The 20,932-nt window shown below is 52.5% G+C and overlaps 1 protein-coding gene across 3 annotated transcripts in view; it reads left to right on the plus strand.

Annotated features, from left to right (window-relative positions):
• FGD2 (FYVE, RhoGEF and PH domain containing 2) overlaps nt 1-18,997 on the plus strand; it is a 30,274-nt gene extending 11,277 nt beyond the window's left edge. Inside the window, exons 10-17 of one of the 3 annotated variants that reach the window (XM_043591276.1) lie at nt 6,296-6,375; nt 6,460-6,490; nt 6,939-7,031; nt 7,646-7,777; nt 10,741-10,887; nt 12,035-12,181; nt 16,503-16,585; nt 18,749-18,997. In XM_043591276.1, the coding sequence (XP_043447211.1) occupies nt 6,296-6,375; nt 6,460-6,490; nt 6,939-7,031; nt 7,646-7,777; nt 10,741-10,887; nt 12,035-12,181; nt 16,503-16,585; nt 18,749-18,839 (804 nt within the window). In that variant the 3' untranslated portion in view covers nt 18,840-18,997. Of the gene's footprint in view, nt 1-6,295; nt 6,376-6,459; nt 6,491-6,938; nt 7,032-7,645; nt 7,778-10,740; nt 10,888-12,034; nt 12,182-12,523; nt 13,000-16,502; nt 16,586-18,748 lie in introns of those variants that run through there. The other 2 variants (XM_043591274.1, XM_043591275.1) reach the window with 2 other exon arrangements.
• Nucleotides 18,998-20,932: the final 1,935 nt, after the last annotated feature.

Raw genomic sequence — 20,932 nt, forward strand, 5'->3', positions numbered from 1 at the left:
CTGGCCCACTCTTTGGGGCAGTGCCCCCCACCCCGTCCTGGCCTCGCTCTGCTTTCCCTACCCTCTACAACAGTGCTTTGAAAACTTTAATACATGCATGAGTCCCCTGGGAGTGTTGTTAAAATGCAGGTCCGGATTTAGTAGGTCCGGGGCGGAGCCCAAGATTTGGCATCACCCCCGGGTGATGCTTCTGCTGCACGTCCGCAGGCCAGATTTGGAGTTGTAAGGGTCTACACTGTCAGCTCAGCTGCTGGATCGTGTCATGTCCCCATCCAGAGGTGGCCACAAATGAGCGAGGAGGGCAGCCCATAACATTGCCCCATGGATTGGGCGCTGCATCATCCCATCAGATTCTCCGGGGATCCCTGCAGTGTAGGGACTGTTATTTTCCCTTGCAATTTTGATTTTTCCTTTTAAAAATCACACTTTTGTTACTTAAAAATATAGATAACACACATTCCAGGGGTCCCCGGGTGGCTCAGTGGGTTAAGTGCCGGACTCCGTGTCGAGCTCAGCGCTGGGCATGGAGCCTGCTTGAGCTTTTTGCTCTCCCTTTCCCTCTGCTCCTCCCCCCATCTCAAAAAAAAAAAAAAAAAAAGATCGTTAAAAAAAAATTTTTTTTTTTAAAGATAATACAGGGGTATCTGGGTGGCTCACTCAGTTGAGTGTCCGATTTCAGCTCAGGTCGTGATCTCACAGCTCGTGAGTTCGAGCCCCGTGTCGGGCTCTGTGCTGACAGATCGGAGCCTGGAGCCTGCTTCAGATTCTGTGCCTCCCTCTCTCTGCCCCTCCCCTACTCATGCTGTCTCTTTCTCTCAACAATAAAATAAACATTAAAAAAATTTTTTTTAAAAAGATAATACATATTCCAAAATCAAATATAAAAAATATATACAGTGAAAAGTCTCCTCCCCACTCCATCCTCTAGTCCCCCTTCCTAGAGACAGTCTTTCCTTCTTTTTTTTTATCTAAAAATTTTATATAAAAATGTTTTAATGTTTATTTATTGGGAGAGGGAGAGTGTGTGTGGGCACGAGTAGGGGAGGGGGAGACAGAGGGAGAGAGAATCCTAAGCAGGCTGTATGCTGTCAGCACACAGCCTGACACAGGGCTCTATCTCTGGAACCGTGAGATCATGACCCGAGCCGAAATCAAGAGTCGGACGCTTAACCAACTGAGCCGCCCAGGCGCCCCTAGATAGCCTTTGCTTCTTATGAGGCCTCCCAGAGGCAGTTGTTACCTACACAAACTAATAACATGTTTATTACTGCTTTTTCACTTTTGTTTTGCATAACCAGTGAAACTGTTTTTCATAGACACCGTCCTGCACTTCGCTTTTTTTTTTTTTTAACATTTGTTCATTTTTAAGAGACAGAGAGAACGGAGCATGAGCAGGGGAGGGGCAGGGGCAGAGAGAGAGGGAAACAGAATACAAAGCAGACTCCGGGCTCTGAGCTGTCGGCACAGAGCCCGACGCGGGGCTCGAACTCACTGACCGAGAGATCTTGACCTGAGCCGAAGTCGGACGCTCAACCGACTGAGCCACCCAGGCATCCCCTGTACTTTGCTTTTTTAACTAACTGCTAACTCTGGTGATTGCTGCACGTGAGTAAGATACCAGCTTCCTACCCTCCGTGTAGCCACAGAGTATCCCAGTGTGTGGAAAGTACCGGAATTTGTTGGTTCAGCCAACCCACCGCTGAGGGACCTTTAGATCGTTTTCGGTGAATCCCTACCAATGAATTAACTACGTACGAGACTGCGTGTGAGTATATCTGTAGTTAATCCCATTTAAAAAAAATTAAGGAATAAACCATGTCCATCTAGACAATGGAATATTATTCAGTGATAAAAAGAAATAAGCTCTCAGGCCATGAAAAGACGTGCAAGAAGCTGAAATGCATTTTGCCAAGTGAAAGAAGCCAGTTTGAAAAGGCTACGTGAGGGGCGCCTGGGTGGCGCAGTCGGTTAAACGTCCGACTTCAGCCAGGTCACGATCTCGCGGTCAGTGAGTTCGAGCCCTGCGTCGGGCTCTGGGCTGATGGCTCGGAGCCTGGAGCCTGCTTCCGACTCTGTGTCTCCCTCTCTCTCTGCCCCTCGCCCGTTCATGCTCTGTCTCTCTCTGTCCCAAAAATAAAATAAAAACGTTGAAAAAAAAATTAAAAAAAAAAATTAAAAAAAAAAAAAGGCTACGTGACATTCTGGAAAAGACAAAAGATCAGTGGTTTCCAGGGGTGGAAAGGAAAGGATAAGTAGGTGGAGCACAGAGGATTTTAAGGGCAGTGAAAAACTACTTTGTATGATACAATATGATACATGCCACTACATATTTGTCCAAACCCACAGAAGGGACTACACCAAGAGTAAATCCTAATGAAACTATGGGCTTTGGGTGACAGTGCTGTGTCAACGTAGGTTCATCAGTTCTAACACATGTGCCGCTCTGGTGGGGGTGTTGATAATGGAGGGGCTCTGTGTTTGGGGGCACAGGGGGTATATGGGAAATCTCTGTATCTTTCTCTCAATTTTGCTGTGAACCTACCACTGCTCTAAAAAAAAAATTAAAAGCCTTTGAAAAGAAAACCAAGGCCCAGAAAGGTTATATTTTGCTTGGGGGTCACACAGCAAATCCTGGTCTGAGCGATCAAACCAGGTATAGCTGCGGCCAGAGCCCTTATACCTAATCACCGTACTGGACTGTCTCTTGTTAAGGCTTCAACTCAGAGGGGCAAACTTATGCTGAATCGCAGGCATAGTGGAGTAAGTGGTGGGGGAACCTTCTTGACAACTCCTCTCTGATCACTCCTGAGTCCCGGAGTGCCCTGAAGGCTGGGGCTGGGAGAAGCAGAGGTCAGGTCCGGCCTGTCCTGGTACCCTTCCATTTCTCCATCTCTTAGCCCTATCACCACCTCCCTGTCCTCTCCCAGGACCTGTCCTAGGAGGGAGGTTCAGGTAGGAGTTGAGCCAGGACCCTCCGTCCTCTGGAGAACCCCTGGGCCTCAGAGAGCCCTCAGCAGGAGGGCCTTGCCCTTGCTCCCGACTAGGCTTGCCTGGCATTTGGGGCCCAGTCAAGGGGCCTGGAAATGAGTACAGCCTAAGAGGGTAATGAAAGCCAGTAGAGGGACCTGGGCAGCCTGTGGGCATTCCAGCGCACTCCCTGTGCCTGAGTTGACTGAGGTCTTTTATGAATGCAGCCCCTCACCCTGGGACATCCAGCTTCCCTTCCTCAGTCTTCAGAATGTCCCAGAGGCCGGGGTGTGTGTGCAGGCTTGTATGTCTGGGAGCCTTGGTGAGGGAGACTGAGAAAGGCATGTTTAAGGAGAATAACAGACAAGACAGAAGTGGAGACAGGCGGCCTTGTCTCAGGGCTGGCAGAGACCCAGGCATAGAAAAAGAGAGGCAGAGATTGACAGAGAGAAAAGCCAAGAAATAGAGAGGCCAAAACAGAGTCATAAAGAGAATATACACGGAGAGAGGACTGACAGCATCAGACCCTTAGAGAATGTGTTGAGGGGTCAGTATGTGCCGGGTTCCTGGTGCCTACCAGTCCCTCCGAGTACGTTCCCTGCACAGCGTGTCTGATGTTCCATTGGCCACACAGCACCTTCTCTTGAATGGTTCAGGCAGGGCGGGCACAGAGCTATCCGCCTGTCCACTTCTGTGCAGGAACCATTTTCTGAGTCTGAAGTCTAAAGGCAGTTCTGGCCTTTGATCACCATGATGGTTCCCACCGGTCTATGACCCCCCTCGCCTCCTCCCTTCTGGATACTGGGGAGGCCTAGTTCTCACCAGCTGATTCTCCCCAAGGTCTGAGTTGGTCCTAATGTTGTGCTGTCCTGCACGAGGCCAGCCTGGGGAGAAGGAAGGGATAAAGACACACACATACCCAGAGTCTCCATGTACAACTGTGCAGGTTGGGCACTGCACCAGCATGCCTCCCCTAAGATGAGCAAATCTCATCTGGATTGTCTATTTACAGTTCTTCCTTCTAAGTTTTTATTTATTTATTTTTGAGAGAGAGATGGGGGAGGGGGTGACAGAGATAGAGGGAGAGAGAGAGAAAATCCTAAGCAGGCCAAACGCTGCCAGCGCAGAGCTCGATCTCACAAACCTCAAGATCATAACCTGAGCCGAAATCGAGAGTCTGGGGCTCAACTGACCCGAGCCACTCAGGTGCCCCTTTAGTTACAATTCTTATTGTCCGGCAGATGGCAGTCAAGCGACTTGTTCCAACAAAACCTCAACATTATGCCAGTTTGCCAACAGATGTCAGTAAAGCGTTTTGAAGAAGGGGTGTCTTTTTCTAATTAGCACAAAGGCACCGTAGGGGTTAGCAGGGGCCTGAACCGGCCCAGACCTGGGGAGTGGTTGACACTGGACACAGCAGAGCCTGGGAACTGGCTTCCAGAAGCTTCCATCCTGCCCCTCTGCAGAGGGGATCCTGGAGTCTCAGGCCAGGAGCTCCCCTCGGTTCCCCTTTTTCTACTAAAAGCATCATATTTCTTTTTAGCTCTGGATCCCAAACCTTAGATTTCTCTTTTTTTCCCCCTCTCCCCTCTCTCTCCATTAGTCATGGAGTCTTGCCCGATTTCCCGATATTGTCCCCCAGGGAGAAACGTTCTCTCTTCCCAGGTGCAGGCAGGCCCCTCGTCCCCTTGCACACAGCTGCGGGAGGGGCTTTCTCCGACACCTCTCCAACCGCTGCTCCAGGTATAAACCCTCGGAGCCTCCCCATTGCCAAGAGTTTGAGTCCAAACCACATCAGGCCCCTCCTAGAGGGAACAGACTGATTCTGTGGGCCTGAAGGTGAAGGAGACCTAACGTGGGGCAGGATGTACCCAGGGTCACTGTTCTCCGGGATGCGGCGGGCCACCCTGAAAGTGGGCAAAAGCCTGGTCACCACATGGCAGGGAGCCAGCAGAGAGTCTCGAGTGTCAGTGGAACAACAAAGTTCTGCCACACTAGGGCTCCTGTCTATGTCTTAGTTTCCCTTTGTGACTCTCTCTCTCCACACTGCCTGGAAGAGGTCTGTGCTTGTAAGACTCTGGGAGTGGCTTGTAAGACTCTGGGAGTTCCTATTACAGGCATTTTTGAGCCAAGAAAGTAGTACAATGAACCCCTGTACGCTCATCACCCGGTTTCCACAGTTGTCAACCCCAAACCAGCCTTGTTTCCTCAGGAGTCTCCTTCCTAATCCGCTTTCCACTGGATTATTTAAGAGCAAATCTCAGATGCATAATCATTTCACCTATAAGCACAGTACGTGTCTGAAAGAGAAAGGACTGTCTTTTTTTTTTTTGCCATAAAAGGTGACAACGGTACTGTTATCACATCTGGCAAATGAATAATTATTTAATAATATTAAGATCCTTTGGTTTCCCTTGACTGTCTCATAAATGTCTTCTCACAGCCGATCTGTTTGAATCGTTTGTGATATGTTTCTTACATCCCTTCTAATCCATTACACATCCCTTTCCTCTTTTTTCTCCTTTGTTAATTGAAGAAACCAGCTCCTTCCCTGGGAGCGTTTTGCGCAGTCTGGATTTTGCCGACTGCACCCCTGTGGTGTCATCAACGTGTCCCGCGGTCCCCCATATTTCCTGTAAACTGGCAGAGAGCCTAGAGGCCTGACCAGATTCAGCTGTGCAAGACTCTCGCTGCCTGTCGCTGTCCTCGAGAGGCGTGTAGAGGCTAAGTGCTAGGGTGGATCAGTGGGTTCAGCAGTTGTGCGAATAAAAAGGGAACAGGTGTGGAGAAGCCCTGAGCTCAGTGGCCGGGACATAGTCAGCGCTGTCTGACTGGCAGCCTTCACAATGACCTTGGACCTGTGGGGTTCTGGGACAAGGGGACAGGGAAAGGCAGTAGAAGTGGGGGGTCTGTTGGGTTCTATGCATTGGGCAACCAATGTCTTCCTTCACTGTGTGGGGTAGAGGGTCTTGTTCTAGGCTTTAGGTTTGCTCTTGAACAAGCTGTGTCCCCAAACCCAATTTATGACCCAATTTGCGTTTCTGGCGAGTCCTTTGTGAGGAACTGTCACTCCTACCTCACACTGGGCCAACTTAGCCGCTGCTAAAATTCCAGGAGCCCTGACACCCCGTGTTCTCAGAGTGCAGCCTGGCTGCGGGTGCCTTTGCTTGGTTCCGCGGGTGTAGGGAGGCCTTGGACAAGGTTGCGATGCCCGACCCTCGATTTTGAATCGTCCCTTGGGCACAATCCGCCTCCATCCACGCCGCGGTGTCTGGGGGGCAGGGGCTGACAAACCTGAGCGAATCCTCTCTCTCCCAATGCCGAGCAGGTGCGGGAGCTGACCGATGCGGAGTTCCCCCACTCCTTCCTGGTGTCCGGGAAGCAGCGCACCTTGGAGCTACAAGCGAGGTAGGCGGGGAGGGGGTGGGGGGATGGGCCCGGCGGGAAAACTGGGAGGGGCTCCTCTCAACACCGTGTTCGCTTTCCGAGCAGGTCCCAGGAGGAAATGATTTCCTGGATGCAGGTATCAGAACGATCCGGGGCCCCTAGGATTCTGACCCCACACTACCCACCCAGGCTGAGGGGGAGGGTGGGGTGTGCGTGTACATGTTCATGGTGGGGGGGCAGGTGTGTGTGTGTGTGTGTGTGTGTGTGTGCGCGCATGCCCAGCTGCTCCCTGTGCTTCTTCAGGAGTCGGTCTGTGGTAGTTTGAAATCAGATCTGGGTTCAAATCTTGCTGCCTTTCCCTGCCTACCTGGGTGGCCTTGGGCAAGTCACTTAATGTCCTCAGTTTTCACATCTGTCACCTGGGGCTAACAGTCTCTCTTCCCTTGAGTCAGCCAGTGTGTGCTGAGAATCCAGTGCCTGGCACCCAGTAGGCTTTCAGCAATGTCTGTTGGCGGTGTGGATGGATGGACAGATGAGCAAGCCCTCCCTGTCCCCCCACCCAACCACCTCCCGTGCCCCCTCAGGCCTGCCAAGCAGCCATTGACCAAATTGAGAAGCGGAACGAAACCTTCAAGGCTGCGGTCCAGGGCCCGGAGGGAGACACCCAGGAGCAGGAGGTAAGTGAAGCCTTTGCATGTCCCTCACTGGAGCCACCAGCCTCACACACGCTTATTCCCTCACTTTGCTCTGCCCAGCCCGGCTCGGAGGGCAGGGGAGTGTCACCCACCAGGAGTGATTCAAAGGGACCAGGGAAAGCCCACCCACCCCAAACATCAGAGACTCAGTGCCAAAGCTTCTCCCATTAGCAAAAAATTCCTTTGGGAGCTTCTATATGCCACTATCCCTAGGAAGGATTTCACATCTACGCAGCTCAGGCTGTCGGGTGGTACAGGTCTGGGTTGAACGTGCCTGAGGAATGTAAGACCAAGGGAAGGTGGGGGGTCGGGGGGAGAGGGAGAGTGTCTGTGACTTGATTTCTAATCTGAGTTCTGAACTCTGGCTTCCTGGGTGTCTTTGCTGAGTCCCTTGACCTCTCTGGGCCTCAGTTTCCTCACCTGTCAAAGGGGAGTAATAGTGACTGACCTAGCATGTAGTCTGTCAGTTCGGTCAGCTTCATGTGGAAGCTGCGGGGAAGCACGGCACACGCGACCCCTGCCACGAGCAGGTGGCCAGAGGGCCCCAGGGCGAGGCCAGAAGGGGGTCACGGAGTGCCCACCCTACTGCCCAACAGCTGCAGTCTGAGGAGCTGGGCCTCCGGGCGCCACAGTGGGTCCGGGACAAGATGGTGACCATGTGCATGCGCTGCAAGGAGCCCTTCAACGCCCTGACGCGCCGCCGCCACCACTGCCGAGCCTGCGGCTACGTGAGTCGTCCCGCCATCACCCCTGCCTCCACCCGTCCCTCCTCTGCCTTCCCCTCCCTGGCCCGGGGCCCCTCTCCCCTCCCCGCCAACTCTGCGGGCTCCCACCCACGCAGCCCAGAAGCATCAGGTGCCGACTCTGAGCCAGGGATGTGAGTGTTTGGACCTCCCGGTGCCCACCCGTGAACCAGGGGCTTGTCCTGGTTCCTGCGTTTCCGCAGATGGGGAAACGAGGCTCAGAGAGGCCAGACGATGTGCTCAAGACACGCCCCAAAGCTGGCCCTGCCAGCTCCTGTTTGTACCACCATTTCCCGAGGGCCCAGACCCAGCACCGGGAAATGGGTTCCCGTTCCAGGCGGGGCGTCCACACCCCTGAGCCCCTCGCGGGCCTTACGCCCACCACCTCATCAGCCCCATGCCTGTCTTTCCTGTCTTCTTAACCGATCCTGGCTAACTGTCCCCTCCTCTCCTGGCAAGCCCTCGGGGCTCCAGCCCCTGGTCAGTTCTGTTCCTCACCGTGCCTCAGTTTCCTCACTCGTACCGTGGGGATTGTAACACCTACCTCCAGGGTGGTAGTGAGGACTCAACAAAGAAGGTTCAGTGCCTTCCCTCTCCTTCTCCTCCTTTCCTTCCTCAGCAGTTCAGGAGGGGCTCACTCAGAGGAGCAACCACCAGCTGATTGAGGGAGGAGCCTGTCCACTCTCTTACCAGCTCCGGCAGGGTTATCAGAGACAAATTTTGCTTTGCTTTTTAAGCACCTGCTGTACTTGAGCTGTTCTCTGTTGACATCACAACCCCCTCCATTTACTCTGCAAACAGAGAAGCCCTTTACAACCTCAGTCTTTAATGACCTCCAGGGGACAGGAGACCAGCCTGGCAGGTTGGGGCCAGTCAGGGAGGTGTCCCCAAAATGTATTTAAATGGCAATTGGGCATTTAAAAGGACATCTCTAGGACTGGGAACACACCTGTGTTCAGATGTAAGTGACAAGTTGTATCGGAACCTAATGGACAGGATCTGGGGATTAGCTACTATTCTTGGTGACTCGCGTCTGTAAAGAAGGGTCGGGTCAATTCACGCTTGCGACTTTGTAAGTACTTCCTCAAAAGTTATTAAAAATAGTTAAGAAATGCAAAGAGGCACAAAGAATAACAATACCTATGTACCCGCCTTCAAGGCACATGGAAGAAAGACGACATTCTGACCCAAAAAAAAAAAAAAAAAAAAATGAAATGTATGATCCTTAATTGGATTGTGGATGGGAAAAACAAAACTAGCCACAGAGGTCGTTCTGGGGAACGTCGGGGAAATTTGATCACGAGCCATCTATAGATAGTAATATTGTATCGATGCTAAATTTCCCAAGTATGATCATGACGTTATGAATAGGCAGGAAAATGCCCTTGTTTTTAGGAGATGCCAGCTACATATTTGAGGGTGCGGTGTCATGAGGACTGTAATTTGCACTCAGACGATTCAGGGAAAAAAATACATGGATAGAGAGGGAGAGATGAAGCAAATGTGGCAAAAATGTTAGCAATTGGTGAGTGTGATGGGGGCAGTATCCTATGCTATTCTTTCAATTTGTCTGTAGGTTTGAAGTTTTTCAAAATAAAAAGCCGGTGGAGGAGACAATAAATACACACTAACCGTGTAAACACTTTAAATCTCAATAAATTAAAATACTCCCAAGGTCGTTGAAGCCCCCCCCCCGTGTGGGGCTACGTGAGAGCCCCTTGGCCCAATTTCAGCGTTTCCCTTGCCCGCACCTACCTTTGGATTCTGTGAGTCATTCTTTCAGTGGTTTGGGCGCCCAGTTTCTGTCTCCCCACCTGCCAGACGGGAATCCTGGTGAGGGTGGGGCGGACCAGGCTTTCTGTGGGTCCCTCCCGGGCCACGTGCTGTGCTGGGCACCCAGACGAGCCCCCGCGTCTCTGTGTTTTGGCCCCCGCTTCCAATCCCACATCCCGGGCTCAGCGTGACACCCCAGTCTTCCTGGAAGTTACATCCCGCGGCACCCACGTTTCTCCCTGAGTCTTGTCATGCCTCTTTCTCCTGGCCTCCCCAGCATGACCCACATTGGCCTGTCTGGGGGCTTTCTCTGGGCTGGGCTCGGGGCGGGCCCCGCTCCACAGAGTACACACGCTGGGTCTTCCTGGCAAGAACGACCAGCTCATCTTTTTTTTTTTTTTTTTTAAGTTTTTTAACGTTCATTTATTTTTGAGAGAGAGAGACGGAGCGTGAGCAGGCGGGGTGGGGGGGCAGAGAGAGAGGGAGACACAGAATCCAAGGCAGGCTCCAGGCTCTGAGCTGTCAGCACAGAGCCCGACGCGGGGCTCGAACCCACAAACCGTGAGATCATGTGACCTGAGCTGACGTCGGATGCTTAACTGAGCCACACAGGTGCCCCTCAGCCTGTTATTTTTCTATGAGAACATGCTCCACTCTAGGATTGAGTGGAATGCAAAATGTGCACGAATCCTAAAGCTAAACCATGGGGCTTTAAATACCTGTCCCGTATGTGGAGGGCCAGCCAAGTGGCCCTCGGCAAGTCCCTTGCTGTCGGGAGGGGATGACAGCCCCAGCGCTTCCACCTGGTGGGGCGGTGGGAGAACCAGGTGAGATGCTGAGGGGAGAGAGAGCTTGGAGAAGCGATTAGGTGCAGCCGTGTGTGCAGGGAAGCCCCTGGGATTCACAGCCACCCTTACGAAGGGGGAATCAAGAGGCACCTGCAGTGGGGACCTGCCTTCGAGCCCCTGGCTGGGGGAGCCCAGAGCCTGAGCTCTCCCCTCCCCCGTGCCGTGGCCTCCAGGCCCCGGGGCTTCTGCCAGCACAGGGGACCACCTGTCTCTGCCTCCATCCCTCTTCCGGAGCTTGCTCTGTCTTCCTCCTGTCCCTGGTTGCTCTCATGCCCCCGCCCCCCAGGCCGGGGTACAGACGCGGTCCTCCCCTGCCTCACCCCCCAGGTGGTGTGTGCCAAGTGCTCCGACTACCGGGCTGAGCTCAAATACGATGACAACAGGCCCAACAGAGTCTGCTTCCACTGCTACACCTTCCTCACCGGCAGCGTGCTCCCCGAGGACAAGGAGGACAGGAGGCGGGGCATCCTGGAGGTGAGGGCCAAGGATCTCCACCCAGCAGCCGTGTGCAGGCGCCCGCCACGTGCTGGCACCGTCCTCGGTGCAAAGGAACAAGCCAGCTGCGTTCACATTTCCCATCCTCCTCTCTGCCCCTGGGCACCCCGCCCCTTCCCCCGCAAACAGAGCTGGGCCTGTCACCAAACAGAAGCAACCTTTGGCTCTAGGCTGTCATCCGGACTCTCCACCTGTCCTCTGGCCCCATCCAATAATCACAACGACCTCTCCGCACATTTCCTGTCTGTATGCCCATGCCCTGCCCCGGAAGTCTCCGGAGGTGAAGAGAGCCGGTGTCTCTGATCCCATTTCACAGATGGGAAGACTGAGGCTGCAGGTCAGGGTCCCACTTCTGGAAAGAGGCAGAGTGGAAACTCCATTCTAAGTGGAAGGGACTTCAGGGACCTGTCCCATGGAGACCCAGGCCCAGAGAGGCAGCTTATCCGAGGTCACCTAGCAAGTTAGGAGCCAGCTGTCTGGCCTCTGCCACGTATGTTCTCTCTGCTGCCTTGGGGCTGGTGGAGCCACTCTCCACACGCACAGGTGCTCCCCCAGCTGCTCCCTCCCTGCCAGTCGACACCTGTGGGGCACGAGCCTCGTTCACTTCCTGCCACAATGTTCCCCAGCTCAGACACTGGCCACCACTGCCCCTCTGCCTGGTTAAAGGCCAGGTTGACATCCCACCGTCCCAGGGAGGTGGGAGAAGACCCCTTCCCCCCATTCCAGCTGAACACAGCTCCCAGGTTTCAAGGTGGTTCCCTTCCGTGGACCTCTGCCCGCTTTCCAGTTTTTCCCCACTCCCTGCTCGTGCCTTCCCTGCCCGCTAGGCCACAGGCCCACTCGCTTCTCAGGCCCCCGTTCTGTTCCCTGGGGCAACTCGCAGGTGAGAAGCCCCTCCTGGCACCTGCCCCAAGCTCCGGCTGGCCGGGTTTGGACCGCAGCCCTGCCACCGGCCAGCTGTGTGACCACAGGCCCGCGACGGGACCTCTCTGAGGCTCAGGGACGAGCAACCCCTCCTTACAGCGTTGCCCCAAGGCTGCGAAATAGTGATTGTCAAAGCCCCCAAACCAGCGTCTGTCACAGAGTGGGCGCTCCGTTCCCTGACAGCCTCCGTCTCTGGTTGTAGAAAGGGTCTGCGGCAGGGTCGGAGCAGAGCCTAATGTGCAGCTTCCTGCAGCTGGTCGGGGACAAGTGGGGCAAGAGCGGCCCCCGGGGTTGGTGCGTGATCCCCCAGGATGACCCCCTCGTCCTCTACATCTACGCTGCCCCTCAGGTAATGCCACTGCCCGCCTCCCAGACCTTGGCCTTCTCACAGTTCATGTGTGTATGGGGGGGGGCGGGTATTGTTGGCCCCATGTGCCCGAGGAGGAACCTGAGCCCCAGTGAGGACGTGCTTCCCTCCCGTCAGGGTTAGTGGCTTTCGGAGCTGGGCCCAGACTCTGTCCAGCGGGCAGCCAGTCCTCTTCTTCCCGGATGCCCTCCCGGCAGTCCACCTGCTTCGTGGGTGTTTGGGAAGTGAGCGGTGGGGACGTGGCTATCACCCTCAAATCGGCTGTCTGAGGCATTGGGGCTGAACAGAAAGACGGCGGCCCATGGCTCTCTCCTCCCCTCCCAGGACATGCGGGCTCACACCTCCATCCCGCTGCTGGGCTACCAGGTGACTGCTGGGACCCAGGCAGACCCCCGGCTCTTCCAGCTGCAACAGTCAGGCCAGCTCTACACTTTCAAGGCTGAAACCGAGGAGCTGAGGGACCGCTGGGTGAAGGCCGTGGAGCGGGCGGCCAGCGGCTGGAGCCCCGGGAGGCCCGATGATGGGGACCTGTCTGACTGACCCACAGCTGGCCGCTCTCCCCTTCAGAGTCCGGCTCCCGGCACGGGCTGACCCTGCGACCTCTGTCATCCACGGTTCCAAGCTGATCTTTCAAATAGCTGATTTCCAGGGGCGCCTGGCTGGCTCAGTCTGTAGAGCATGCGACCCTCGATCTCGGGGCCGTAAATTTGAGCCCCATGTTGGGTGCGGGGATTACTTAAAAATATAAATAAACTTTAAAAAACAAACAAACGACTGATTTCCAGTCGTCAGTGCCCAGACCGTGTGTCTTGACTTGGAATTCAGAAAACGTGGATTTGTTCCTTTGGGGAGGGGGTAACTGAGCATCCCTGTTTGCTCAAGGGCTGAGGTGGTGCTGGGGACATAGGACTGAACAGCGCTAAGACCTGGAAAGTCCCAGATAACCCAGGACTGTTGGTCACCAGTATGGTTCTCAGCCTGGGCTGTACATTAGCATCACTTGGGGACCTTCAAAAAATACCAAAGAAGGGATGCCTGGATGGTTCAGTCGGTTAAGCGTCTGACTTCGGCTCAGGTCATGATCTCGTGGTTTGTGAGTCTGAGTCCCACATCAGGCTCTGTGCTGACGGCTCAGGCCTGGAGGCTGCTTCAGATTCTGTGTCTCCCTCTCTCTCTTCCCCTCCCCTGATCGTGTTCTCTCTCTCTCTCTGTGTCTCAAAAATAAATAAACATTAAGAATACATTAAAAAAAAAATCCTTAAGGAAAGAAATAAGGAAGGGAGCCACACAGATATCAGAGGGAAGAGCATTCCGGGTGGAAGGAACAGCAAGTGCCAAGGTCCTGAGGTGGGAGCCTGCCTGGCACATGTGAAGAACAGTGAGGAGCTCAGGATGTCTGGAGCAGAGTGGGCAGGAAGGAATAAGAGAAGACATCAGATCATAGTCAGATCATCCCTAAACTAAAGGTGAGGTCAGGGGAGGCAGATGTGGGGGCCCTCCAAGGGCTGAGTGAGATGGAGAGTCGTTAGGGGGCGGGGCATCTGATTTAACAGACTCCCCCCTGCTGCTTGTTGTGACAGACTGAATGTGGCGAGGGTGGAAGCAGTTTAGAGGCTGTGACACACCAACCCCCCCCCCCCCCCCCGCCGTGAGAGAGGCAATGAGGAGGGACTGGATTCTGGATTTATTCTGAAGGTAGAGCAGAGATTCCCTCACAGGGTGAACGTGGTAAGAGAGGCAGAAGGAGCCAAAGGTGACGCTGAGTGAGACCTCTGACCTGACAGCATGGAGGACGGAGCTCCTGTTGACTGAGATAAGAAAGCCGTGGAAGCGGCGGGTCAGGGAGAAGCAGCACATCAGATCTCCGACGTGGACAAGTCATAGCTGAGGCACCCACTCCTGGCCACGTCCAGTGGGGGCGTGCCTGAGCCCGGGTACCAGGTCTGGACTGGGGATGTAAACGTGGGAGCTGTCAACCCAGAGATGGGGGTCAAAGTGTACATCAAACGGGGGCGCCTGAGTGGCTCGGACGGTTGAGCGTCCGACTCTTGATTTCAGCTCAGGTCATGATCTCACAGTTGGTGAGTTCGAGCCCCAAGTTGGGATCTGCGCTGACATCGTGGAACGTGCTTGGGATTCTCTCTCTTACTCTCTGCACCCCCCCCCCCCCGCCTTGTGCACACATCCTGTCTCTCTCTGTCTCAAAATAAGTAAATAAACTTAAAAAAAAAAAAGACTATCAAAGCATGCGTGAAACAGAAGGAAGAGGTCCAAGTCCTGAGCCCTGCACATCCCAACATTTTAACCTTTTGACCTGCGTTTACAATTCTGAGAATTTACCGCAAGGAGACAGGCCAGTGTGACAAGACTCGTGGACATGATTTACAATAGTTCTCCCAAACTGAGGACTACAGAAATAACCCACCCAAATGGGGAGACCTTTGCCCATAAACGTATGCCCATCCGGAGGGACTCAGACAAACTGCTGTATCCATGCAGCGAACCATGCGGCTGTTGGAAGGGAAGGCTGAAATGTTAATGTGCTGCCTTGGGAAGACCGCCCGGATGCGTTAAGCAAGGAACAACCACAGAAGGAACGAACACTTTTAAACGCTCACTGTGTGCCAAGCACTGTGCTAAGAACTTGGAGGCGATTATTTCATTCGATTCTTCTGTTTTCTCCTTTTTTTTTTTTTTTTAATGTGTATTTGTTTTTGAGAAAGACAGAGAGCGTGTGAGCGGGGGAGAGGCAGAGAGAGAGAGGGAGACAGAGAATCCCAAGCAGGCTCCGCACCCATCAGCCCAAAGACCCGTGTGGGGCTCGAATCCACCAACCTTGAGATCACGACCTGAGCTGAAATCGGATGCTCAACTGACTGAGCCACCCAGGCGCCCCTGATTCTGAATAATATTAGAAGTGGGTGCTAATTTGGGTACTCATTCTACAGATGAGAAAACCATGGCTTCGTTGGTTGAATAATTTGTTTGTGGGCACATAACATGGGGTAGCGGAGGCAGCATTCCCAACCATTGTGCGGTGGAACATTCCAGTCCTGCTTGGATGGAGACGTTTTGTATCTGCACCATCTTTTAAGGGCTACCCAATATACTGCAGGAGTAGATGATTTGCTTTCTTCTTTAGGTGCTTCTGTGGATTTGGATTTTTTTCACTATCGCATATCACTTCTACCACCCCAAGGACAAAAGTGGTTTCCCATGTCAAGAGGAACATAAAGGAAGGAACAAAGGAAGACTCACCTGTTCTTCTCCAGGGGCCCAACCTGCTACGCAGGGTTGCTAAGACATCAGTGCCAGAGCCCAGGGGCTGAGTGGCCTCAGGGAAGCACTACCTGGGAGCACCCAGTGAGAAGGGGATCACTTGTTAGGCCACTTGTTAGGGTCATGGAAATGTGGAAGGACCAGAGGGGAGGGGAGGGCCTGGACTTGGCAGAACTCGGGGGTCCCACCGGAGAGCCATGGACACTGAGAGGGTTGTCCCCTGGGAGCCCAAATGGCCCCCTGTGACCCGGGCAGCCTTTGACCTCTCCCGGCATCTCCTCACCCTGGATTCCTCACTCGCTGACACTGTGGCATCCCAGGCTCTGGCTGTCGGGCGGCAGAGGCTCCGAGGGCTTTGAATTTCTTCTGCGAAAGGTCCCTACCTCTAAAAAGCTGGAGGTTCCCCAGCAGTCTGGGAGCTCTGGTGCCCATGCACCCCCACCCTGGCGGGAGAACTCAGAGGGAAGAGAGAAGGCTGGCGGGTGTCAGGGCGAGGGCATCTCTGGAGGGCCTGGTGGACCCCGAGTCACCTGGAAGGCCTCCCCTTCTGGGAAATCTCCCTTCCGCAGGCGCAAGGAGGTGGCGTTGCTGCCAGCACGCTGGGGCTCCAGGAATGGCATTCATTCATTCACTTATTCATTTCTGCCTGTGCTCGTCATTGCTGGCATTATTATTTTATGATGTGGTGAGCACTCGGCCCGCATCATCTCACTTCAGTCCGTAACGGCCTTTTGGCATTGTTTCAAGCGACCACGTTTTATGGATGAGCAAGACTGAATAACCTGTCCGTGGTCACCCAGCCGGGGAGTAACGAATGTATTCAAGTTCAGACCCAGGCCCACCGGATTCCAAAGTCTGACCCCGGCTAGCACTAGGGGGCAGTATCTCCCAGGGATTAATGGGTCCGGGCCACCACACAGCTCTGCCCCTCACGGGCTGCGTTGTCTTGGGCGAGGCTTCGCCACTCCGTGTGGGGGTTTCCTCACCTGTCAAAGGAGGGATAACCATGGTCCTACCTCTTTAGGGACTGACGTGTCAACTGAATGGATACGTGTCCGGCATTCAGAACAGTGACGGGCCACCCGTGATTATTACAGGCATTCACAGGTATCAGCTCTTTCCTCCTGCTCTGTCTGCCTCCTTATGCTGTGATGCCCGTATTTCTGGAGGATCCGGGGATAAAAAGTTGAAAAAAATCAAAGTCCTGGCTCTAAGGGAGCTCAGTGTCTAGGTCATTAAAATCACTTGGGAATCAAAAAAAAAAAAAAAAAATCACTTGGGAATCTTTTGAAACACTCCCAATGCCCAGGCTGCACCCCAAGCTCAAATAAGAAGCCCTGAGTTTGGCTGGGGCTGTGGCATCAGACTTTTAAAGCTTGATGGTGATTCTGATAGACAGCTCACTCCGAAAGGGCAGGACCGGTTCCTGAGCCGGTCATCTCTCGACACTGCTTCGCTCCTTCAATCACACCAAAGCTATACTGCTCTATCCAGTTTGCATTAAGACTGGTATCTATCTCCACCACTGGAAATGTAAGTTCCTGGAGGGCAGGGACTTTGTCTCTTGTTCACCATGTTTCCCAGCCTCTGGCCCACAGTCTGTCCTCGGACCGTTGGGATGAATTGTGTGGCTCAGATACGGCAAGGCGGTCACCGTACTTACTAATCGTTGCTGTGGCCACACTGATGCAGTTCTAGAACCTTCACGCCTGCCCTTCCCCAGCACTGACCCTCTTTTATTCATCCCTGCACCCCAGAACTTGGCAGAGAGAGCTCTATAGACTCTCATAAAAGAGTTCTAGGACTCTCTTATGTTTTGAGCGAGTGCTCAAAATCTATCCTCTGGCCTGGATTCACACTAGCTCTGTCAGGCCACGTGCTCTTTTTCTTCCACTGAGGCGCCTGGAGGTCAAAGACGTGAAATGACATGTGCAAGGCCACGTGGCACTCCTGTGGACTCTCTCAGGGCCCAGGACGAGATGCTCCTAACTCTGACTGTGGCCTCATCCCTTGGCCTTTTCCTTACTGCTGCCTGCCTGTCTCCCATGGCTGGACCCCAGGACCCCGCTCCTCTCTGAAACTGGTCACAGTGGGAGAACTCACCATGGAAACCGGCAAATCGGCCCCTCTCACCCCTCCGCCCCCTGAAGAAAGAGCTGGCTGTTCATTTTCGCCATGGGACACCCAGCCTGGCACCCTGAGCCCACCTGCCGGTGTCTTGAGCTTACAGCCCTCAAGGGTGGCCCAGATGCCCGATCATTATTCATTTTTTGAGACACAGAGACAGAGTGTGACTGGGGGAGGGGCGGAGAGAGAGGGAGACACAGAATCCGAAGCAGGCTCCAGGCTCCGAGCTGTCAGCCCAGAGCCCGACGCGGGGCTCGAACTCCTGGACCGTGAGATCATGACCCGAGCTGAAGTTGGACGCTTAACCGAATGAGCCACCCAGGCGCCCTCCCAAGAGCTAACGTTTAAAGAGCACTTACTGTGTGCTTTCCACGTATCAGCTCATTTAATCCTTACACGAGTCCATTGTACAGACGAGAATAAGGAGGCGCAGAGAGATTTGGCCACTTGCCCCACATCACACGGTGGGGAAGCAGAACTGGTCGTAGAGGCTCTGTGATCTCTCTGGGAAGCAGCAAGAAGCACATCAGATTTCGATTTTTTTTTTTAATTTTTTTTTCAACATTTATTTATTTTTGGGACAGAGAGAGACAGAGCATGAACGGGGGAGGGGCAGAGAGAGGGAGACACAGGATCGGAAACAGGCTCCAGGCTCTGAGCCATCAGCCCAGAGCCCGACGCGGGGCTCGAACTCCCAGACCGTGAGATCGTGACCTGGCTGAAGTCGGACGCTTAACCGACTGCGCCACCCAGGCGCCCCCAGATTTCGAATTTTAAAAACATGATGTTGAGTCCTGGTTCTGTCACCCCCTTGTGACTTCACTCTGCAGGCCCCAGCTTCCTTCCTCATTCATAAAACAGGATGACCAACACGTGCACTGCGCATTAATAGGCTTGTTTCAGGGTCAAAAGATAATCATGGGTGTAAAAGGGCTTCAAAGGCTGTAAAGGGCTGAGGACATGAGTGGACAATTAGCATATGGTTCTCTTTTCCCATTTTCATGTTCTCTCTGGCTTCTCGGAAGGGTTCTGTGCCTCAGTGGGCCCAGTGCGTGTGGCGCCCAGTAAGCTCCTTCTCGGAGGCAGAGGTGCTCGGGGAGTGACTTCTCCTCCTTTATTCTCTGCTGGGCCCCTATTTCCCAGGCTTTTCAGGGAGACTCATCACCTGTCCTCTCTCCCACGACCATCGAGCACAGTCTTGGAGGGCGGAGGGTTCACTCCAGCAGGCACTTAACCTCACATCAAGACCAGCCCTGGCATGAAGTCCACGAGCACATCTTAGACATTATGGTAGAAACCAGTTGGAAATTATAATTTGTTTTATAGAAACTGGCATAAAGAAACTTTCCAGAAACACATCTACTTTTGTGAAACGCAATAAATCCTGGTCTTGGAAAAAAAAATCATTTATTTGTCTTTTAAAAATCATTTTTAATAGATTTCATTTTTTTTTTCATGAAAACGCATCACTTTCTTGGAAATACAACTTACAATAAAGCGCACGGATCTTAAGTATATGGACTGATGACTTTCCACATGTGTTCACGCACATAATCACCACTCAGACCAAGGCCCAGGACCCACTTCTAGCACCCAGGAGGGCTCCCTCATGTCCCGCCCCCAGGCAATGCCTGCTCCCACAGTATTGATTCATTTTTGGTACAAAATTCAAAAGGGGCAAAGGATAAGTTGAAAAATCTCCCTTCTATCCTGCAGTCAGATACCCATTTTTTACCCTAAGGGTCGCTATTACTGGCTTCTTACAGATATCTCCAAAGAAAGGAGACAGGTGTACCCACGCAGAAACACACACACTTACGTTATATTGTGTTACGTTACGTTACAGTATATATATTCTGTCTCTCTCCTTTATACAAAAAAAGCACTTGACTATGCAATTGTCCTGTTCTTTATGTTTTTTAACTTAATACATCTTAAAGCACTGGAATCATTTTAACAATCGGCCGTATCTTTACCAAAACGCTGCCCCTTACAAACACTTGGTTTACATAAAATCCAAATTTTATTACCAAATAATTCTTAAAATTTTTTTTTAATGTTTATTTTTGAGAGAGAGAGAGAGAGAGAGAGAGAGACGGAGTGCAAGTGGGGGAGAGACAGAGAGAGAGGGAGACCGAATCAGAAGCAGGCTCCAGGCTGTCAGCACAGAACCCGAGGTGGGGTTCGAACTCCCTAAACCGCAAGATCATGACCTGAGCCGAAGTCGGACGCTCAACCGACTGAGCCGCCCAGGTGCCCCTATTATCAAATAATTCTATGCTCTGCCTTACAGCTCTCTGAGGGTTCTTAGGCAGCTAGTCCTGCTACTACATCAAAAAATACGATTTGGGGCGCTCCTGGGTGGCTCCGTCGGTTGAGTGTCCAACTTCAGCCCAGGTCATGATCTTGTGGTTTGTGAGTTCGAGCCCCGCGTCAGGCTCTGTGCTGACAGCTCGGAGCCCGGAGCCTGCTTCGGATTCTGTGTCTCCCCATCTCTTGGCCCCTCCCCTGCTCATTCTCTGTCTCTCTCTGTCCCTCAATAATAAACTGATGTTTAAAAAGTTGAAAAGATATTTCTTTAAAAAAAATGATTCAATTAGGCAAATATGATTCATGTAACTTTTCACAGCCGACCCAAACCATCCTGGGTTTGTATATTGGTCTTATTGGTATTATCTTTTCCTTTTGTAGCCCTTATCAATGACAATATCATACGTTTATATTCTCAATAATTCATGAGTTCTTTTTTTTTTTTAGTCTAGTTGTACTTTATTGAGAAGTTAAAGAGCACAAAATAGAATGCAATGAAGGGATTTTTAAGAACAACAGAAACATAGAACTGAATATATCTCTTAGAATCCATTGGCTGCACAAGATTTTCTATTGACTTTTTTTCCCCTTAGACTCTGGACTGCTGTTTAGTTATAGGAGTCAGTGTCTTCTTACTTGATTGAGATTCCTTTTTTTTTTTTTAATATAATTTATTGTCAAGTTAGCTTACAGTATGCACAGTGTGCTCTTGGCTTTGGGAGTAGATCCCTATGATTCATCACTTACATACAACACCCAGTGCCCATCCCAACAAGTGCCCTCCTCAATGCCCATCACCCAATTTCCCCTCCCCCCACATCAACCTGCAGTTTGTTCTCTGTATTTAAGAGTCTCTTATGGTTTGCCTCCCTCTCTGTTTGAAACTATTTTTTCCCCTTCCCTTCCCCCACGGTCTTCTGTTAAGTTTCTCAAATTCCACATGTGCGTGAAAACATGTATCTGTCTTTCTCTGACTGATTTATTTCACTCAGCATAATACCCTCCAGTTCCACCCAC

This window comes from Prionailurus bengalensis, chromosome B2, assembly GCF_016509475.1.
Source record: "Prionailurus bengalensis isolate Pbe53 chromosome B2, Fcat_Pben_1.1_paternal_pri, whole genome shotgun sequence".
NCBI classification, from domain to species: Eukaryota; Metazoa; Chordata; class Mammalia; order Carnivora; family Felidae; genus Prionailurus; species Prionailurus bengalensis.